Below are 21,500 nucleotides of genomic sequence, written 5' to 3'. Positions count from 1 at the left end.
ACTAAAATATTTTCATTAAATATTCTATTAAAATATTGGTAATTTTCTGCACCGCTTAGCATACCAGCGTCTCCAGCGTCTCTGTACGTGGCCCCTCCCACCAGAGCAGCACAAATGAAGACTTGTCTCTTTCCAAACGCTCTTAAAGGACGATCGTTTGACTGTTGACCGTGACACCCTCATCAGAAAAATGACAAAAATGAGAAAAGTGGAGCCAAGTGCAGGATTTTCCCAAAAAAAAATGGACTTGTTCCAATTTGCAAACAAGTTAATGTTAAAACATTGTGTTGAAATTGCATGCAAAGAGTTCATCAATTAAAAAAAAATTTCTGTAATAGATTTGTGTTTCTCTGCACAAATATTTGAACTTATAGCATATAAACCCCAAAAATAGCAATGAGTTTTCTGATCTGGCCCCTTTGGGATCAAAGTAGGTTCGATATGGCCCCCAGTCCAAAAGGAGTTTGACACCCCTGCTCTAGTTTCTGAATAAGAGACATTTGAATGTCAAAAATCTGCCCGTTTTCTCTGTTACCACTTGACCGGACCCTAAACCAACAATTTGTTTTGACATTATACAAAAGGGAAAATTAAATAAATGCAAAGTGCTGCTTGGTAAAACTAATAAGTTACATAAAATATTCTTAAATAAGCAACAAATGTATGAAATATTATAAAAAATAAATTCCTTGTAAACGGTAAACAAAACAGTTCCAGCATGAACTTTTACTCAATCTTCAGATTTTTGGCCAGAAAAAAAAACAAATTTGTCCACATTGTCTGCTGTAAGTGCAGATCTGCTGCAGGTAAAACGTCCCCAGTGGGTGAAAATAAACTTTCTCTAGGCTCAGAGGTCGCGGGCATGTGGGGAAGGAGGGTGGAGCGAAGATTCGGTGCCGGCGAATGGTGAAAGTGAGAACTGCGGCGCGACGATCATAGTTTTGCGTGGTTTGGAGGGACGTTGTCAAGTCGGGGGCAGTTGTTGTGAAGGTGGTCGCTCTAACTATAAAGCGCTGCCACAATCACGGACGAGTTCCCTTGTAAATATTAAAGAGCCGAGTCTCCGTGTAGCTGCACATGTATTGGAGGAATGTAAACACACACAAATTGCGCGAATTCACTCGTGCACAAACCTGCACCGACCCCAACGTCCCGTACAGAAACACATGAACCATTACACCCCTAGTAAAAAGGGAGTTGAAATCTATCGCTTCATGACATCACAAGGTGGAACAGAGCATTTTGAGCTTTAGAGATGTAAACAGACTAATAATAAAGAATTAATCAAACATGTGAATGAAACAAAACAACTCCAGGTCTGTTTTTGAGGATTAGAACACGACTTAAAGGTCACAAGAGTCAATTTTGCGTAATGTGGAACCTTTAAATCATGGTAATTTCTTTTCTATTCCCATGTGGCTTTATATCTGTGTGATCCCTCAATGGTCCAGGTCCAAACCAGGTCCAAACCAGGTCCAAACCAGGTCCAAACCAGGTCTAAACCAGGTCCAAACCAGGTATAAACCAAGTCTAAACCAAGTCTAAACCAGGTCTAAACCAGGTCTAAACCAGGTCTAAACTAAGTCCAAACCAGGTCCTAAACCAGGTCTAAACCAGGTCCAAACCAGGTCTAAACCAGGTCCAAAAACCAGGTATAAACCAAGTCTAAATCAAGTCTAAACCAAGTCTAAACCAAGTCTAAACCAAGTCTAAACCAAGTCTAAACCAGGTCTAAACTAAGTCCAAACCAGGTCTAAACCCAGGTCTAACCCAGGTCTAAACCAGGTCTAAACCAGGTCCAAACTAAGTCTAAAACTGGTCTAAACCAAGTCTAAACCAGGTCTAAACCAAGTCTAAACCAGGTCTAACCCAGGTCTAAACCAAGTCTAAACCAGGTCTAAACCAAGTCTAAACCAGGTCCAAACTAAGTCGAAAACTGGTCTAAACCAAGTCTAAACCAAGTCTAAACCAAGTCTAAACCAAGTCTAAACCAAGTCTAAACCAAGTCTAAACCAAGTCTAAACACTAAACCAGGTCTAAACTAAGTCTAAACCCAAGTCTAAAACAAAGTCTAAACCAAGTCTAAACCAGGTCTAAACTAAGTCTAAACCAGGTCTAAACTCAGTCCAAACCAGGTCCATGGGTTTATACTAGTCTCTGTGCTCTTAAACTTGTTCTGATCCAGCTCCAGATCGTTCCAAACACATTCAGGAAAGCTTCATTTCTGTCTTGTCATTGGGACTTGGGCTTCTCCATTATGTAAAAAAAATAAAATAAAAAATCATTATCACCATTATTCAACCTATTATTTTTTTGCTACACGATGCATTTATTCAGCAGTTCTTCTTCAAAAAAGATGCTCTGTAATTGATAATTTGCGCAAAACTTTAAAAATTAAAATAAATATAGGCTACAAATCTGTACCTTAGAGCAGTTTTGCGATGCATAAAACATAAAATTAATCAAATATACTTAGAAAAACATAAATAATACTACAAATCCAACTATACATCCAACTGTTCCACAATCTCTATATTGAAAAAAACTCAATAAATATACTCATTTATATAAAAAATTTCGCAAAACAAAAGCATTTCAACTAATTATATGAGTTTCGCAATTAAAATTCAATGAATTGCACAGCTTTAATATCAAACATTTAGGTTTTTAAAGATGAGTCTACGCCCCATGGGAATAAAAAAAAGAAAATACTACCGTTTAAAGTGGAAAAATCACGTTCTACTGTCCAAATAAAGAGTGTTTTTTTTGTTAGTAATATCAAGCCTGCTCCTGAGTATCGAAATGGAGTTTGAGATCTCCGTATCGTGACCGCGCTCTGACCAAAAAGCCCGGAGAGTTTGACAACAGCAGAGGAGAGGTGTCACAGATCATAACAGCACACAGGAGTGGACAGGCGTCTCCTCTGCAGGCTCCGAGTCTGAGCCCAGTCCTCCAGCTTCAAGAGAAATCGTTTTTTGATGGAAGGAGGTGGGTGGTACGGGCTGTCAAAACAAACCGGGGCCGAACCGTAGAGCAACAGCACCATCAAGTGGACGCCGGGGGAATGACATGTAGATTATAGGTTCAAAATGACAAGTTTTTTTCGTGTTTGTTTAATTATTTTGACTAGATTTAATGGGATCGTACCTGTAGTCAATATTTATTATAGTTTTACATCATTTAAAGGTCCTACGTTACACAAAATTGACTCGTGTGAGGTTTAAAATCATGTTCTAGTGTCGTTACCTCCTCAAAACCAGACCTGGACTTGTGTTTTTTTGTTTCATTCACACAACTCCGGGTCTGTTTGTGATGAAGAAACCACATTATATCATACAGTAGATCAGAAAATAGTGTAATATGAGCCCTTTAAGAGACAAGTTTGTGGAGAAAAGTTGAGAAGAAACGAAAGAGACTGAGGAAGTGTGTAACGAAAACATTCTGGGGCTGTTCAAGTCCGACACTGAAGATGGCAACTTCAGCGGTTTGAGTGAACAGGAGGAAGATGAAGACAGCGATCGGAGACTTTTCTGGTGGGCAGTGTCGGGGAGAAACAGATTACATGTACTGGAGTTACGTAATCAGAGTACAAATTATGAGTAATTGTATTCAGTTACAGTTACTGTTTCAGTGAGTGGTAATTAGATTACAGTTACTTTGTTGAAATAAATGGATTACACTGCAGTATTTTCCTGTTTTCACTTTTTGGGCTTTTTTTTTTCCCCCCAGGTAATTCCACTCATTACCGGAAACTAAACCAGGTCTACACTAGATCTTAACCAGGTCTAAACCAGGACTAAACCAGGACTACACTAGATCTTAACCAGGTCTAAACCAGGACTAAACCAGGTCTAAACCAGGACTAAACCAGGTCTAAACCGGGACTAAAACCAGGTCTACACTAGATCTTAACCAGGACTAAACCAGGTCTAAACCAGGTCTAAACCAGGTCTAAACCAGGTCTAAAACCAGGATTAAACCAAGTCTAAACCAGGACTAAACCAGGACTACAACCAGGTCTAAACTAGATCTTTACCAGGTCTAAACCAGGTCTAAACCAGGACTAAACCAGGACTAACAGAAGGCCTAAACTAGATATAAACTAGATCTGAACCAGGACTAAAAACTAGATCTAATCTAGTTCTAATCCAGGTCTAAACCAGGTCTAAAACCAGGTCAAAGGTCTAAACCAGGACTAAACAGGTCTAAACTAGATCTTAACCAGGTCTAAACCAGGACTAAAACCAGGTCTACACTAGATCTTAACCAGGTCTAAACCAGGACTAAACCAGGTCTAAACCAGGACTAAACCAGGTCTAAACCGGGACTAAAACCAGGTCTACACTAGATCTTAACCAGGACTAAACCAGGTCTAAACCAGGTCTAAACCAGGTCTAAAACCAGGTCTAAACCAGGATTAAACCAAGTCTAAACCAGGACTAAACCAGGACTACAACCAGGTCTAAACTAGATCTTTACCAGGTCTAAACCAGGACTAAACCAGGTCTAAACCAGGACTAAACCAGGACTAACAGAAGGCCTAAACTAGATATAAACTAGATCTAAACCAGGACTAAAAACTAGATCTAATCTAGATCTAATCCAGGTCTAAACCAGGTCTAAACTAAACAGGACTCATCCAGGACTAAACAAGGACTAAAACAGGACTAAACGATGCTGCATGGACGTGTCTCCTCTTATTCTATCAATAATATTTTTGATTTGGTTCAGTAAAGTCTGGGCTTTTCATTTTCTTTTATCAGACAAAACATCTTAGTGAAGGTTTCCTCGTCTTTGTTTCTCTACATCAAATCAAATAATCCAAAATATTCAGATTACGTTACTCACTTTAAATAATTTAATGGATTCCGTTACAAACTACATTTTGGGGTATGTAATCTGTAATCTGTAGGGGATTACATTTTAAAAGTAAACTTCCCAACACTGCTGGTGGGTGAAGTGAAGTGAGGAGATTTCATGAATTAATGACTTTGTTTTTCTCCTGCACGTCAACCACAAACAATCACAGTTCTGTGAGACTGAGTTCACCTTTAAAGTTTAAACTTTAAACTGTATTTCCACACGTCCAGAGGCAACAGGCTGGTCGTTTTACTGTAGGCACCGTTTGAAAAAAAACATGTACCAGTATTTATGTTACTTAAAAATAAAAATAAAGGTGGTATAACTTGGTCTGGTTTGGTCTCTGTGAAGAAAGAAAGGTTTAATGCCATACTGTGGAACATAGTTGAGTCCTGGTTTGAGTCCTGGTTTAGCCCTGGTTTATTCTAGTCCTGGTCCAGTCCTGGTTTAGTCCTGGTTTAGCCTAGTCCTGGTTCCTGGTCCAGTCCTGGTCCAGTCCTGGTCCTGGTTAGAGTCCTGAAGTCCTGGTCCAGTCCTGTCCTGGTCCCTAGTGGTCCAGTCCTGGTCCAGTCCTGGTTCAGTACTGGTTCGGTCTGGATTTAGTCCGGGTTTGATCCTTGTTTATTCCCATTTTAGTCCTGTTTAAAAATGTTTAAATCCTGTTTCAGTCCTCCTGGTTTAGACCTTTTTTGACCTTGGTTTAGTCCTGGTTTAGTCCTTTTTTTAAACCTGGATTTTGGTTCAAAATTGCCTAGAAAAACAGGAGTTTGACTGAGTGGGGTCGCCTCTCCACAGATCTGACCTGTAACTTGGTCTGGCTTGGTCTACATGAAGATAGAAAGGTTTAATGCCATACTGTGGCTTTGGTGTTTCGTCTTGGTTTAGTCTTGGTTAAGTCTTGGTTTAGTCTTGGTTAAGTCTTGGTTTCGTCTTGGTTTCGTCTTGGTTTCGTCTTGGTTTCGTCTTGGTTTCGTCTTGGTTAAGTCTTGGTTAAGTCTTGGTTTCGTCTTGGTTTGGTCCTTATTTTGACCTGGTTTAGTCCTGGTTTAGTCCTTGTTCAGTCTTCTTTTAGTCCTGTGAAAAATTCCATACAAGGCAACAACATCTCCAAGGAGAAAAGCGTTTGACGGACCCTCCACTATTAGTGTAATTATGACTATTATGTAATTTAGACATGTTTTGGTCCTTGTTAACATTGTGCCTGCTGGGTGTTTTGAGTTTGTTATAGTTTTGACTTTTAAATAACCATATGGAAAAGTCAACATCTAAAAATACCAACTCAGAAATGCTCCAAAAAACGCTTCCTGTGTCTTCAAATCCATGCTCAGTGATCATTAGGGCTGTAATTATTCACTGGAACAGCGTCAAAAATCAGATTCTAAATTGGTACTAAAACTGAAATGGAAACTAGATCCTCGTTTTGCAGGTATTGATACTAAAAAAGAAGTTTTGACTTTCTTACCGGGAAGAAATCTGACAAAACGTGGCATGAAGTGGAAGCGCTGGCACTGGGGCGTCTCATTCTCCTCGTCTGGACCTGAGGGAATAACAACAACATTTAGGTAGGGAATTTTAGATTTAAATATCAAACCAAAAAAAAAATTCCATAAAGAGAAATTGATGTAAACCAGGTCTAAACCAGAACTATACCTTTATACAGGTAAAGGTAGATTTGGGTCCAGACAAGTGGTAACGGAGGGAAACAGGGGCAGATTTTTGACATTCAAATGTCTCTTATTCAGAAACTAGAGGAACTATTGAAATAAGTAAAGTATCAGAATGTAGGAAAGAGTTACACTCCAACAGGGTCAAGTTAAACCTGTGAGATTCTTTCAAGTTGTTGACAAAAATTTTTAAAACTCATGTCAGTAACAGAGGGAATGAAATATGCAGCACTTTTTGGGCAATTAATCCAAACAGTGATAACTCTTGGTTCTCACTTACATATCCTTAACAAACTGGTTTGAATATTTGCTTCATATAGTTTTCTACCATATGGTACAAGATTAGGTTGAAAAACCTCTTACTTTTTGACTCATGAGATTTTTTATTAAGAAAGGTCATGGTAACGGAGGGAAAAGTAACGGAGGGAAAATTGTACAAACAAGTAGAAGGTGCAGGATTTTACATCATTTGTCAGTTTTTTCTTCTGAAAACTTTAATATTACTTCAAAATGAAAGAAATTATTTCTATAAAATATGTCAGTCCTTCCAAGCAAATTTTTATCATTTTAAATACTTTTTTTTTTTTATCCTGTACCTTCTTCATCAACAGTTCAAAGATGGAATAACACAAGATATGATGAAATACATCCATTTATTTACATGATTTTTTTGGGTCTTTGAAATTTGGAAAATAATTTTTGTTCCATGTTTCATACATGGTTTGTTTAAAACGTATGGAACTTTAGAACCAAAAATGGTCCAGAAAAAAGGTCAACAGTTTCATAAACTAGAGTACATATGTATCTGTTCAATACATTTTTATTTCAGATGCATTAACTTGAATTTTTGGCCTTGTTGTTTACTTCTGTTTGATCGAGCCCATTTGCAAACCTCACTAATGTTACTAATTATGTCTTTGCAATGTGTTAATTATTATGTTGTTGTTGTTGTTGTTTTTTTCATTTTTAATCATTAACCTAGACTTGTTGTTATCTTAGTTAAGTTCAGTAATGTTATTTTGTGTTTTTGTTTTGTACCTGTGAGGTTCCAGTCGTACAGCTCCAGAATGTCCTGGAACAGATACGAGGAAAACAGCTCCAGACCCCGGACGCAGTAATTCTGAGGAGACAGACAGAGGAGCAAGGACAACGAAGAGGATTTAAGATAATTATATTTTTACAGTGCAACATTGAAGACGGGCGATTGTGTCACATGGGGCAGGTAATGTTTGGCAAATATTACTTCTTTAAAAGGTTGTATAGAGGATTTTTTAAGGGAAGTGAAACACAGCGACAGTCCTTTTTCAAATGTTGTGCATCTTCCTCCACAGCCTCAGTAGAAACACCTCCTCCCGCCTCTTTACTCCAGAAATCACGCTTGTTTACATCCAGAGCGTGTTCAGAATTACCGCTGAAGTGACCTGTCTAGAAATATTTTAGCGACCGATGCGTCAGTCTTTAGACCCTTCGTCTGCTTGAGTCGCGCCATCGCTGGAAGAGATCTCCAAGAATCACCTCAGTTTATCTTTGCTCCTTTTCTCTTCTTCTTTCAGCGACCTCAAAAACGGACTTTCTTTTGCGGCGAACTGGTCGTGGATTCTCGTCCGCCATCGCAACAAACTCTGTGCGAATTGCGAGGACCTGACAGTTTGAAAAAGCCTCTAAGAACCGATGTGTGTGACTGCAAACCTCCGTTCAAACTGTTTCTCTTCCCAACGGAATTGAAAAATAGTGAAAGGTGAAGGTGATGGGCAGGATTGATCCACAGGAAGGACCAAAAAGGAAACATTTGACTGTCTAAGAAATCATCCCGAGTTTGCAGTGAACATTTTGTATGTGGAGCGACAACAAAGCAAAATCCCGATCCCTTGCTCAACCTCGGTTACGAATTTAAAAAGTCAACGCCAAAGCGAACAGAAGTTTGCAGTCACACACATCTGATTCCCTTTTGGATTTATGGAGTTCACAAACTTCCGAAGCCCATTTCTCGAGCCGTTTTCTGCTATTAGTATCCAACAACCACACAATTACGATGTCCGAATCCCAAAACTAAAATATGACAATATCAGAACCAGAAACAAAAGCGACATGGTTCAAAAGACTTGAAAAGATCGACTTTGTCAACAGACACATCCCACTGGGAAAACAAACAGAGGTTTGATGCTCACTTTTTCGGAAAATCCTTCCCAGTATGCAATGCGTGATGACCGGAAGTCCGAAATTCGTGATGCATGTACTAATCATTGCATTTATACAGCCTTTCAAGACCTCTAAAGCACTTTAAAGATCATTATTCAGCCTGTTGTCCTCTGTTCTATTGTTTTTACTATAACTTCCCTTTCGAGATGAAATGTCAGTTCCTGTTCTCTGATTTCACAACATAAATTTCCCCCCAAAAGCGCGACTTAATCTACACTCAGACTGCAGGGCTTAACGCTCAATTCAGATTTTTTTGTGAAATCTGATGTTTTTGCGAAGTCGTTCACATTTCCAGTTAAATGTGACTTGTATGTGACTCCAGTGTGAACATTAAACGGTCCAAAAGTGTCCCACATGTGACACTGGAGACACGACGACGTCAACCGCAGCGAGCGTCTCTGTGTTTACAGAAGTTGTCCAAACATGGACGCAGCATCGAGCACCTGGAGATTTTAAAGTTCCTCTCGTACCGGAGCCACAACATGAACAACTTACTTGTTTTAAGGAGGAGATTGAGAAGGAGAAGGACGAGGTTTTTGGTCGTGGTGTTTTGTGGGACAGAACGTTGAAAGGAACGTGTGGATGTGGAGACGGAGCCAAGAGTGGTGAGTGGAGATGTGCTTCACTTCAGTGACACGGAGTTTCAGTTTTTGCCGACTTCAGTGCAGAATAGTGACGTTTGTGTCTTGTTGATAACGTGTAGGTGGATGAATGCACTTTGACCGTTCAGACTGAAGTCACATGTCAAAAGATCAGATATGTATCAGTTTCAGGAGCACAGATCCAAGTGTCCTGGGTCACATTTGAAAAAAATCAGATCTGTGTCGTTCAAACTGTCAATACAAGATCAGATACAGGAACATAGGGGTTAAAAAATCTGATTTGGGAACCTCAGGCTGCAGTCTGAACTAGGGATGGGCAATAGATGAAATTTTCTTAATCAATCGTCGGAAGAATTAACGATCGATTATCGATTAATTATTAACGTTTTTATATTAAAATGATCATCATTATTATTTCTATCTGCACTACTAATCTGCATAAATAAATTCAACTTTACGACATATAAACCGTAACGACTCTAGAGCCACATCAGCTGTTTGACATTATAATGTGTTTAATTCAGTTTTGCGCAACTCTCACAGAAACTTAAATTTACTTAAAACTTAAAACTAATTTGCATAAACTCAGTGAAGATAAAACTCCAGCTCTTGTGTCGCTGATGTGGTTCAACTTCTGTCGGATTAAAAGACATGACTCAGGTGAATACAGGTTAGTGTGACCAGATTTGCGTTTGTCAAAACCAGGACAGCGTACGGGGGGAGGGGGGCGGGGCCTCGTCATCCACATTGAGCGACTCTCACCTGGTAAAACTTTTTTCCACTGGACACAGAAACATCTGTGCTGCTTTATACACTGTGCACATGGACTCACACTTGTCCCAACGCAACGGAAAGCGTGAAATTTCTTGTACAAATCTTCGTTAAATACACATTTGTGCTTCGGTTCGTTACAGACTGACCCACTGTTTGTGTCTCGCTCCTTCTGATGCAGAGACACATGTACACACCTGTTTGGTCACACTACACACAGCAACCTACATTCGGTCTGTCGATTAAAATGAACATAATCGATGAAATTCTTAAAGATCAATTATCGATTAATCGACTAATCATGCCCATCCCTAGTCTGAACGCAGCCATACATGTTTTTCTTCTTCTTCATTACACATTTTTTGGCTGGTGCGACATATTCTGGAGCCACTTCTAGTTCGAAAAGTACGGTAAATGCTTTTATTGGAGGAAACACGTCTTTAACATTTCGAAATCTGTGTAATTAAACTCGTCTCGAAAGGAACAAAGTGTGGTTTAATGTGAAGCCAGGTGCAGGTGAGCGGTGTAACTGTCACACTGGAGAACGTTCGCTGAAGGTTCGGAGCAGTCGTGAGTAAAAACTGGAACACATTGTTAAGTGTTTGTTGACATTTGTTGGTATTACATTTCAGTCTCATATTTATCAGGGAGCCATTAGCGGCGTGCATCTGTGCGCCGCTCCCAGTTGTAACAGTCGAGTCGCTGAACATCTGCGTCAAAATGAAATAATTAACAAGCCCCATTAACGAACGTTTGTGAGCTCAAACAAGGCATTCAGCGCCATTAACGCTATGAAAAATAATGCGGTTTATTTAAGTGGAGCGCGACATAAAGACGGAGTGTTATCTGATTTTATACATTCAAAGTCAAGCCCAGTTTCAATTGGCATCCTCTTTAAACGTTATAAATTACACAAAATTGACTCTTGTGAGATTTAAAACAAGTTATAATGTTGTTTTCTCATCACAAACAAACCTGGAGTTGGAAATTTCTCCGATCTGGTCAAGATTTTACAACTTATATCAGGTTTTTCGTCTTGTTTTCAGATGTATTATCGACTTACTAGCTCTGAAATGGTTGTATAATCTTAAAAATTGTCACATATTTTTCTTCCATGAATCTTAAATTAGACAATAAATGTTTAAAAGAAGCGACAATCCATTTACCAGAGTTTTCCTCGGTAACACTTCACTTGTTTTTAGATTCAGTGACGCACATTTGCTCGATAAAAGACTGACTATTAAATACTTTCATGTAAGACAGATTTCAAGTACTTATATCTAGAATTTAGCATTTCTGAATTTATTATCAGGACATTTAAATTCATCATAAACCTGTTTTAAATTTGTTTATCCAGAATTTTGCTAAATTTAAAGCATTTTATTGAAAATTTGGTGTCTAAGAACTTATTATCAGGCCATGAACACTGATCATAAACTGTTTTTAAGTCTGTTTATCTCAAACTTATCCTCCATAAACTTATTTCCAGCCCATGAACACTCACCACAGACGCTTCATTCTAGTCTAGAGGTCGTTTATTTTAAGATAACTTGTCAAGTAAAATGATCTTGCTGCATGGACTGATCTTTCCACTACTTTAATGTCATTTTCTGATAGATTTAAGTGTATACATGTTCAATTTTGGCCAAGCTTTTTTGCGGTGTAATCCTTTATTATTAGTCTGTCTACATCTTCAAAGCTCAAAATGCTCTGTTCCACCTTGTGATGTCATGAAGAGGTAGTTTTTGTTGGCTTCTGGGATGAAATTACCCAAGAGCTCAGCCTAAATGTGCAGGGTTTGTGTGATAAACGTGTGAATGAAACAAAAAAACACAACTCCAGGTCTGTTTATGATAAGAAAACTATATTATAACATACAGTAGATTATTATATATTATAAGTGTAATATGGGCCCTTTAAATTCCTCTCTGTTTTTTTAAAAGTGCATTTCAGCGTTGAAATTGGAACCGAAACCCCAAATTATAAACAGAAACAACTTAACCATCACATCTGATGTTTTTGTGATGAAGAATAAATCCGCATTAGAATAGTTTTCAGTAAACGTTATGAGTTAAAAGTGTTCAAATCAAACATATCAGTCAGATTTATGAAATTTAAAACCAAAATCTTACATTCATTTCCTTTAAAACCAGGGGTGAGCAATTATTTTTTTCAAACGAGAAACAGAAAATATTGTGTAGGGACTTAATTCTGCATGATACGAATTGTATTTCTTTATAAAAAGCAGTAAATATCATTGTTTTGACGAGCTGCTCAGACTGGGAAGAGTTTATGTTCTGACTAAACAATGGAAAAGTGAGGCTGCCGAACAAAAGATGTAATTTAAACAACACTTCTAAAATAAAATAATGCAGCTTTAGTTCATGCATGAGGTAAAATGATAAAACATGTTTATTTTCTAATTCCAAATTAGCTTAAACGGGCCAATCAGAGTCAATCAAAGGGCCGGGGAACTGTACAATGCCCAGGTTTGATTTAAATTATCCAAATATCTAAATCATTCATCTTGTATTTATTCAATTACAGGTATTTACTTGTGAGTGGGCTTGCCTCTCCACAGATCTGCCCTGTAACTCCATTGTAGCTCCAATTACGCCACCGGCTCAGCTCAGCGGCCGTGTCTAATCTCCCTCCTTGAATATAAAAGTCCAATCTCGAGATCTGCTCAGAAGTTGTCTCTGTGTAGATGCGGGCGATAAGTAAATCCCGCTGTAGCTCCGTCTCCTCAGTCTGCGTGTTATCGACGCGCTGGGCCAGAACCGGAGTCTAAACCCTCTTTCTTCAGCTTCTCGGGAAAGATTAGCACTTAGTTTGGCGGCGCGCACTTAAGTTTGGCGGCGCGCGGAGGTCCAGAGGTTACAGTGGCTCAGCTGTGGAGCGCCGGATAAAAACTAAAAGGTGACGAGGAGAGGAGCAGCGTTTCACAGAGAGAGAAAGAAACTGAAGACAAGTTATGAAGAGGTGGGCAGTACTTGAGTAACTTTTGGATAAAATTGTACTTCTCGGAGTAATATTCAGACCCTATAGATGCATCACGAATTTCGGACTTCCGGTCATCATGCAATGCAAACTGGGAGGGATTTTCTGAAAAAGTGAGCATCAAACCTCCATGTTTAATTTCTTAGTGGGATGCGTCGAACTTTTCAAGTCTTTTGAACCATATCACTTTTGTTTCTGGTTCTGATATTGTCATATTTTAGTTTTGGGATTCAGACATCGTAATTGTGTGGTTGTTGGATGTTCTAACAGCGGAAAATGACTCGAGAAATGGGCTTTGGAAGTATGTGAACTCCATAATTGCAAAAGTGAATCAGATGTGTGTGACTCAAACCTCTGTTCAAACTGTTTCTCTTCCCAACGGAATTGAAAAATAGTGAAAGGTGAAGGTGATGGGCAGGATTGATCCACAGGAAGAACCAAAAATGAAACCTTTGACTGACTAAGAAATCATCCCGAGTTTGCAGAGAACATTTTGTATGTGGAGCCCAGATAATCCACAGAGGGAGTTACCGTATTTTCCAGAGTATAAGTTGCTCAGGAATATAAGTCGGACCAGTCAAAAAATGCACAATGAAGAAGAAAAAAACATATATAAGTCGCACCGCACTATAAGTCGCACTTTTTGGGGAAATGTATTTTGTAAAATCAAGGACCAGGAACCGGCATTTCATCTTGAAAGGCAAGTTACAGTAATAACAAAAGAATATGTTAACTGTTAATATTTTTTATGTAACATATGAACAGTTATTTAGATAATTAGAGCATAAACAACAGAACATAAGTTTAAGTTTACCAAGCTCACGATCTCACTCCAAATCACTAAATCCTTTGAATTGTTCATCCTCAGTGTCACTTCTGAGCGACCGCCGGAGATAAACCATAAATCCGTGATGCAAACAGGCCTTTCTAAATCCCGACAGGATGGTTTCGGTGTCGCTGAAGTCCAGGCTTTGTACATCCATCCAGTGACTTCAGGAAAGTTTCATGATGCACCTGTTCAGTTACCGTGAAGTGTTTTCATCCCCACTTTTCGCCATTCAATCACACGTTTCTCGCTCACTCCAAACCTTCTTTCTGCAGCTCGATTACCGTTTTTGGCTGAATATCTCACTATTTGCAGCGAGACAGCGGCTTTTTCTACAGGAGGCATATGCAGTAGAATGTGAAGTGACAGCTAGGGGTGTGCAAAAATATCGGAATATTGCTATATCGCATCGTTTAATGTGACGATACAGTATCGATATTGTGGGCTGCTGTATCGATATATCACCAAGAGTATTTTTAGGTATGTTTTACAAAATTATTCTGTTACAGTGCTACAGTTTTGTTGCTTGTTGCGTGAAAGGAAGCTCATTTATGCAACACAATTGACATTTTGACACAGTTTTGATGATTAAAATGTTTGTGTTTCATATGAACTTTGCACAAGAAGTGGTTTAACAAAGACTTTTAGTATCAAAGCCACAATTTTGCTTTTATTTTTTATTGAACCGTATCGAATCAATTTGAAATATATCGTATCGATTCGAAAGTGCACTGTATCGAGATATGTATCGTATCGTGGCCTGTGCATCGAGGTATGTATCGTATCGGCAATTTCTTAATGATACCCAGCCCTAGTGACAGCGGTTCAGGAGTAATAGATACTGACACACGAGCCTCTCGCAGCTGTCGGTCTGAAAATTTTAATATACAAGTCGCAGGAAACATCCAAACCATGAAAAAAAAGTGCGACTTATAGTCCGAAAAATACGGTAATAGACCATAAATTGGGCTTTAATGAACTACTGAGCAAAGCAAACATTATGGTCCTAAAGATGTCTCGCATTCACACTACACAAATCTGTCTACATGTTAATATCCACATCATGAGATCAATTTTTTATTTTAATTGTAGTCAGTCTGAGAGAACAAGATACTTTTGTTTGATTCACGACCATAGAGTTAGTTTTGCTCAGTCGTTCACTAATGCGTCGTCGTCGTTGTTCTCCTTTAAGTTTTCGTCTTTTTTACCTTGATAGTTGTGGATAAATTCTTCTTGTCGGTGGTTTGGTTGTGAGGCAGATTTATGAAGCTGCCGGAGAATACACCAGACATTTCCACGGACAATTTGCCACAGAAAATCATTAACCGTAAGTTCTGCGATCGCTCCGTCCGTTGTGAAAAAGGCCTATTATTTTACCCGTGATAACCGTGACACCACATTTCCCCTTTAGCCCGAGTGTTTGCCCGTATCCCCGTGTGTCCCACTGACCTCTGGAGCCATCTCCTCGATGAAGTGGATGGTGTAGTCGATGTTGAAGCGGATGACTCGACACAGTGGGATCTGCGGAGGACCAGACTCATTAGTGCCGTGTGCACATTTTCAGGAAACTCATTAAAAAGAGCTTTGGAGTTACACAGGTATTTATAGAAACAAGAGACGAAGACACCAGGAAATCATCAAGGACACGTGTTTGAGAGAGTGTGTGTGTGTGTGTGCGTGTGTGTGTACTTGAGTGTGTAAAAGGCCAGGTAGGATTTCTAATCTATAGGACAAAAATAACTACACAAACAAAAGGAGAGGGATTCTGTAAAGGTGTTACACAATTCACTTCTCAATATGATTTAGTAAAAGAAAACTCAGATTAATAGTGTCATAATAATGTTCCTGCAGTGTAGTACAGCATTCAAACAGTATAAATCAGGGTGCTCAATACGTCGATCGCGATCTACCAGTCGATCGCCAAGGTCGTGTGGGTAGATCGTCGTGTCTCGTCTCGGACTCGATCGCGTTTGGACTCGGTCTTGTCTCTCACTCGAGGTCTGACACTCAACAAGTGTGATCATATTTCATTGCGGCCGCTGCTGTTGGTAATAAACTTGTAGCGGGTGCAGGAGCGTGTGGCGGCGTCTCAGTGCAGCCTGTGCGCTCATTTGAAAACCCGCGGAGACTCTACGGCGCATCACAAACACACGCTCCCTATGCACAGCTCGTCCGCGACAGCGTGTGCCCTCGTGTACCAGCGTGCATCACAGGGCAGGTTCAACTTCCTAAACATCCTACCTGTCCATCTGCCTCACGTCAGCACGCCGCCCCTCGCCTTTTCACGCTCTCGCTCCTTCCTGCGTACAGCGAACACAAGCCCCTCCCACAGTGCGCTGATTAGAAGAGCAAGACCAAACGTGAAGCAAAAACCAGTCTAAATTTATGTTCCAGTGTTGGCACAAAGCAGGTCTACAGCATAGAGCGGATCTACAGAACAGACCTACTGCCACATTTGGCTGAAGTTTGTCTAACAAAAGTGACAAATGCATCTGTGTTTGTCACGATGTGCGTTTGGTTTGGTAAACGTGCAGAGGCTGGTAAACTTTGGAACTTTAAAAAACAGGTTTAAAAATCTTCCTTCACTTTTTTCATAGTTTTGTGTAAAGTGCCAGAGGAAGTTCTCTTAAAGAAGGGGTTCTCAAACTGTGGGGGAAGGTCCAAAAAGGGGGCATAGAGTGTTTCAGTGCAGTTTGTTTGGCTTTGTATGAGGTAGATCATTTTGACTTGGTCATTTTGTAAGTAGCTCACATGATGAAAAAGTGTGAACACCTCTGATCTAAATGGTTTAATTTAGTAATTAATTTGCCATATCATCTTGTCAAAGCCTGATCCTGTCAGATCTCGGCAGGACCAGGATTTGGATGGGAGACACTGGGAAAATCAGGTGCCATGAGGGGGCGGCAGGGGCAAAACATTTCACCCACATTGCCTAGTGTGAAAGTGGTGTGTGTGTGTGTGTGTGCAATGATAGTGGTGGTCGGAGCTTGGTAGCCTCACTTCCGTCAGTCTGTCCTAGGGCAGCTGTGGCTACAATAGTATGTAGTGTAGAGTGAAGTGAAGTGAATGAATAATGAACTGTGAAGTGCTATTAGTGTCTTGAAAGGCCCCTTATAAATGAAATGATTAAATAAATTAAAATAAAATACAGCCTTAATGATATTTTTATTGTGGCAGTTTTACTAAGTAAGCAAGTTCTTATTTACCGTATTTTCCGGGTTATTAGTCGCTCTGGATTATAAGACGCACTGTCATTAAATGGTCTATTTTCGAACTTTTTTTCACAAATAAACCTCGTGGGACTTTAAATGAAACCCAACAGTGTGATGGGTGAGTGGTTTTGTTTGTTTGTTTGTTCACGGTGACTCTGGGCTTTGTTCAGTTGTGGCGTGTAGGGAGGGTGTGTCTGGGACCATTTGTCGGCGTGTTCGCAGTGACTCAGTTGTTCAGTCGTGTCTAGAAGCGGCACGTCGCGCTCGCTTTTTCGGTTCGTTCCTCCGTTCCGTTCCTCGTCGGTGTGGAGTGATGAGTGTGTCTGTGGGTGTGTTTCGCTGTGCGGTCGCTGTCTGCTCCGTGTGTTTGTGTGTTCTGCAGGTGCTGCGGCTTTGTAGTTTACTGAAGTCGTACTGGGACACCCGAGTGGATTCGTGTATGGGGCGCTCTGGATTGTGGCGTGCGGTCGTTTTTTGATGCGGTTAGAGGCTTAAAGGTTGTATGGAGGATTTTTTTTTTCAAGTTGTCAATGATAGCATTATAGAGGTGCAGTAGCCTTGTAATTATGATGACCAAAAAAAAGAGAATAAAAATTCATCAACTCTGGACGTGGTGGGGCTAAACATTTGCCAATAATAACGACACTGCCTCGTTATCTGTGAGCTGACAGGCTGTCAATCAAACTCCCTACGTTTCTAGTGTAACTGACTTGCCTGCGTCGCCGGTACGTGGTTTACATACGACTGTCACACAGTCCACAGACGCAAGACGCACAGACGCTGTTTACTCCACCAACGCAACAGTTCTTAGCGGCTTTTTTTGACCTATATCTTCCTCGCAGTTCGCACAAAGTTTGTTGCGATGGCGACAAGAATCCAGGAGCAGTTCGCCGCAAAAGAAAGTCCGTTTTTGAGGTCGATGAAAGAAGAAGACAAGGGGAAAAGCAGCGAAGCCAAACTAAGGTGATTCTTATAGATTCATTCCAGCGATGGCGCGACTGAAGCAGACGAAGGGTCTAAAGACTGACGCACTGGTCCACAAATTACTCCTGGACAGGAAACTTCTGCTTATTATGAAAACGTACTTTATTTCCAAGAGCTACACAAACGTTTTTCAGGACACGAAAGTGATATCCTATGTCTGAAAAACGTCATTTTCAAGGCAAAGAAAGAGTCCACTTGCTGCTGCGTGTTGTAGTTAGTTCATTCGCACGGAATCTCCGCGCAACCTTCTCTGCTCCCCTTTCCTGCTCCTGTCCCCGCTGCCGATCCGCTCTTCCCCCTGCTCCTCACTTCTCCGGGCACGGAATCTCCGCACACCGCTCCCTCTCCTCTCCCCTCTCCTCTCTCCTTCCTCTCTCCCTGCTCCGCTCTTCTCCCTGCTCTCACTTCTCGTCCGCGAACGAAATGTCCGCGCCCCCTCCCCGCTCCTCACTTCTCGTCTTGTCTAACCAACACTGTAGTTAGTTGTTACAAGTCATGTGCAGCACCGGCTGTAAACAAACCTGTTTCTGGCGTAAAGAGGAGGAGGGAGGAGGTGTTTCTACGTAGGAGCTGTAGGGGGGGGAGGTGGTTTCACGCATGTGCAACATTTTGAAAAAGGACAAACAGTCGCTGGATTTCTCGTTCCTTGGAAAATCCTCTATACAACCTTAAGAGTGCGTCTAATAGCCCGGAAAATACGGTATACGGCACTTCTCACAGACATATGTCACAAAGACAGTGAGGCGCCAGACACAAAAATTGTCGTTGTGTCCTTAGGCAAGACACTTCACCCACATTGCCCAGTATGAAAGAGGTGTGTGTGTGAGTGATGGTGGTGGTCAGAGGGACATTTGGTGCCGATTGGCATGGCAGCCGCGCTTCGGTCAGTTTGCCCCAGGGCAGCTGTGGCTACAATATTAGTTTACCACCACCGGGCCTCGAGTGAATAAAATAATGATCTGTAAAGTGTCTTTGTGACAAATGTCTGAGAAAAAGCATTATATAAAAAATAAATAAATAAACAAACAAATAAAAAAAGATGCTTCACAGATCATTATTCATTCTCTCCAGACTCTGCGGTGTAAACTCCTATTGTAGCCACAGCTGCCCTGGGGCAAACTGACTGAAGCGACGGCTGCCAATTGGCGTCATCGGCCCCTGTGACCACCAACACACACACACACACACACACACACACACACACACACACACACACATACACACACAGCACTTTCACACTAGGTAATGCGGGTGAAATATTTTTGCCACTGGCGCCCCCCTGTGGCTCCTGATTTCCCCAAAGGTCTCCCATCCAAGTCCTGACCAGACTCGTTCCTGCTTTGACAAACGGGTCTGGCCACACCACATGACAAAAAAAAAAAAAAAAAAAAAAAAAAAGGTCCTATATTACACAAATGTTGCCTCTTGTGAGCTTTAAATCATGTTATAATGTTGTTCCCTCCTCAAAAACAGACCTGCAGTTGTGTTTTGTTTCATTCGCACGTGTTTGTGTAACTCTTTATTATTAGTCTGTCTACGTTCCACCTTGTGATGTCACGAAGTGGTAGTTTTCAAGTGAACAGCTCCTTCTTTTTTTTTTTTTTTTACCTTTAGTTCCGTAGAGATCGGCAAATCCAGGTCTGAAATCATCCAAATGATTTTTATGAATATGTGTGGCATTTAAAAACACAGTGGAGCACTTTCTGTATCACCACATGACATCACAAGGTGGAACAGAGTGAGGCTGTGTAATTGATCGAATTTTGATCGCGATTTCAATTTGTGTGTCAAACAATCACCAAACTCAAATAATCAAGTTGATATGATTTAGCTTAACAAAGTTTATTTTGGGATTTTTTTTTAATATAAATAAGTTTATTTATTTTATTTTTTAAACAGAGAGATTGTAGAAATGTTGGATATTTAGTTTATTTTGGATATATTTTTGTTTTTGTATGCCTTATTTCGTGCTCAAGTTTCAAGTATATTACATCGCAAAACTGCTCTAAGGTTCACATTTGTAGCCTGAATTTATTTTGGGTAAATTATCATTAATAAAGTGCTTTTTTTTGTTTTTTTTAAGAGATAAATGCTTATCGTTAACACTACTGATACTGATACTATACTATACTGATACTACTGATACTAATACTACTACTACTACTACTGCTGATACTACTACTACTGATACTACTACTACTACTATTACTGATACTACTGATACTACTACTACTATTACTATACTACTACTACTACTATGACTACTACTACTACTATTACTGATACTACTGATACTGATACTACTGATACTACTACTATGACTTCTACTACTACTACTACTACTGCTACTACTACTGCTGATACTACTGCTACTACTGATACTACTGATACTACTACTACTACTACTATGACTACTACTACTACTACTACTGATACTACTACTACTGATACTACTACTACTACTGATACTACTACTGATACTACTACTACTGATACTACTGATACTACTACTACTGATACTACTACTACTGATACTACTACTACTACTACTACTACTACTACTACTACTACTACTGCTACTACTGCTACTACTGCTACTACTGCTACTACTGATACTACTGATACTACTGATACTACTGATACTACTATACTACTACTACTACTACTATACTACTGATACTGCTGATACTACTACTGCTGATACTACTACTGCTACTGCTACTACTACTACTACTACTACTACTGCTACTACTACTACTACTACTGCTACTACTACTACTATGACTACTACAACTACTACTACTACTACTGATACTACTACTACAACTACTACGGTTTGAATAATTGTGATTTCAATATTGACCAAAATAATCGTGATAATGATTTTTTCCATAATCGAGCAGCTGTAGAACAGAGTTTTTTGTGTGAGAAAAGAACTCTACACCTAAATATTTACGTTTTTTTGTGTGCGTTAAACATGAAAAGAAACAAAACACAACTCCAGATCTGTCTGTGACGAAGAAACGACATTATAACAGATCAGAAAATAACCTGATACGCCTTTACCTCAAGTTTTAATTAATTTACCGCACGTCTGATGTCTGAAGAAGTCGGCAATTAGTAGATTTTAACACCGCAAAACAAATCAGAACCCGTCCCAAAATGCGGAGGCACGCCGCTGACGCTCTCGAAACGAAGACGGCGAGGACGAGCGGGCCTCTCCCGTCGCGCTAATCTCCCACTTAAACGCCTCTGTTGCCGATTTAGATCCCGATTAACCCGGGACTGACTGACTAACCGGCGAGAGGCTAATGTGGCTGGGTCCGGGGCGCCAATCCCCGAACGGCGTGCTCTTTGGCGCGTCGGATCCCGTCGCGTTTAA

At 40.1% G+C, this 21,500-nt stretch overlaps 1 protein-coding gene across 1 annotated transcript in view; it reads right to left on the bottom strand.

The window, feature by feature from the left end:
* drosha (drosha ribonuclease III) overlaps positions 1 to 21,500 on the bottom strand; it is a 322,738-nt gene that overhangs the window by 281,318 nt on the left and 19,920 nt on the right. Inside the window, 3 exon segments of the mRNA XM_055151233.1 lie at positions 6,323 to 6,397; positions 7,563 to 7,644; positions 15,372 to 15,443. Of these exon segments, the coding sequence (XP_055007208.1) occupies positions 6,323 to 6,397; positions 7,563 to 7,644; positions 15,372 to 15,443 (229 nt within the window).

The sequence above is a fragment of the Boleophthalmus pectinirostris genome, unplaced genomic scaffold (genome assembly GCF_026225935.1).
Source record: "Boleophthalmus pectinirostris isolate CB_2022bp ecotype Guang Dong unplaced genomic scaffold, ASM2622593v1 HiC_scaffold_15, whole genome shotgun sequence".
NCBI lineage: Eukaryota > Metazoa > Chordata > Actinopteri > Gobiiformes > Gobiidae > Boleophthalmus > Boleophthalmus pectinirostris.
The sequence above is the reverse complement of the archived record's forward strand: the minus strand, read 5'-3'. Positions and strand labels throughout refer to the sequence as shown.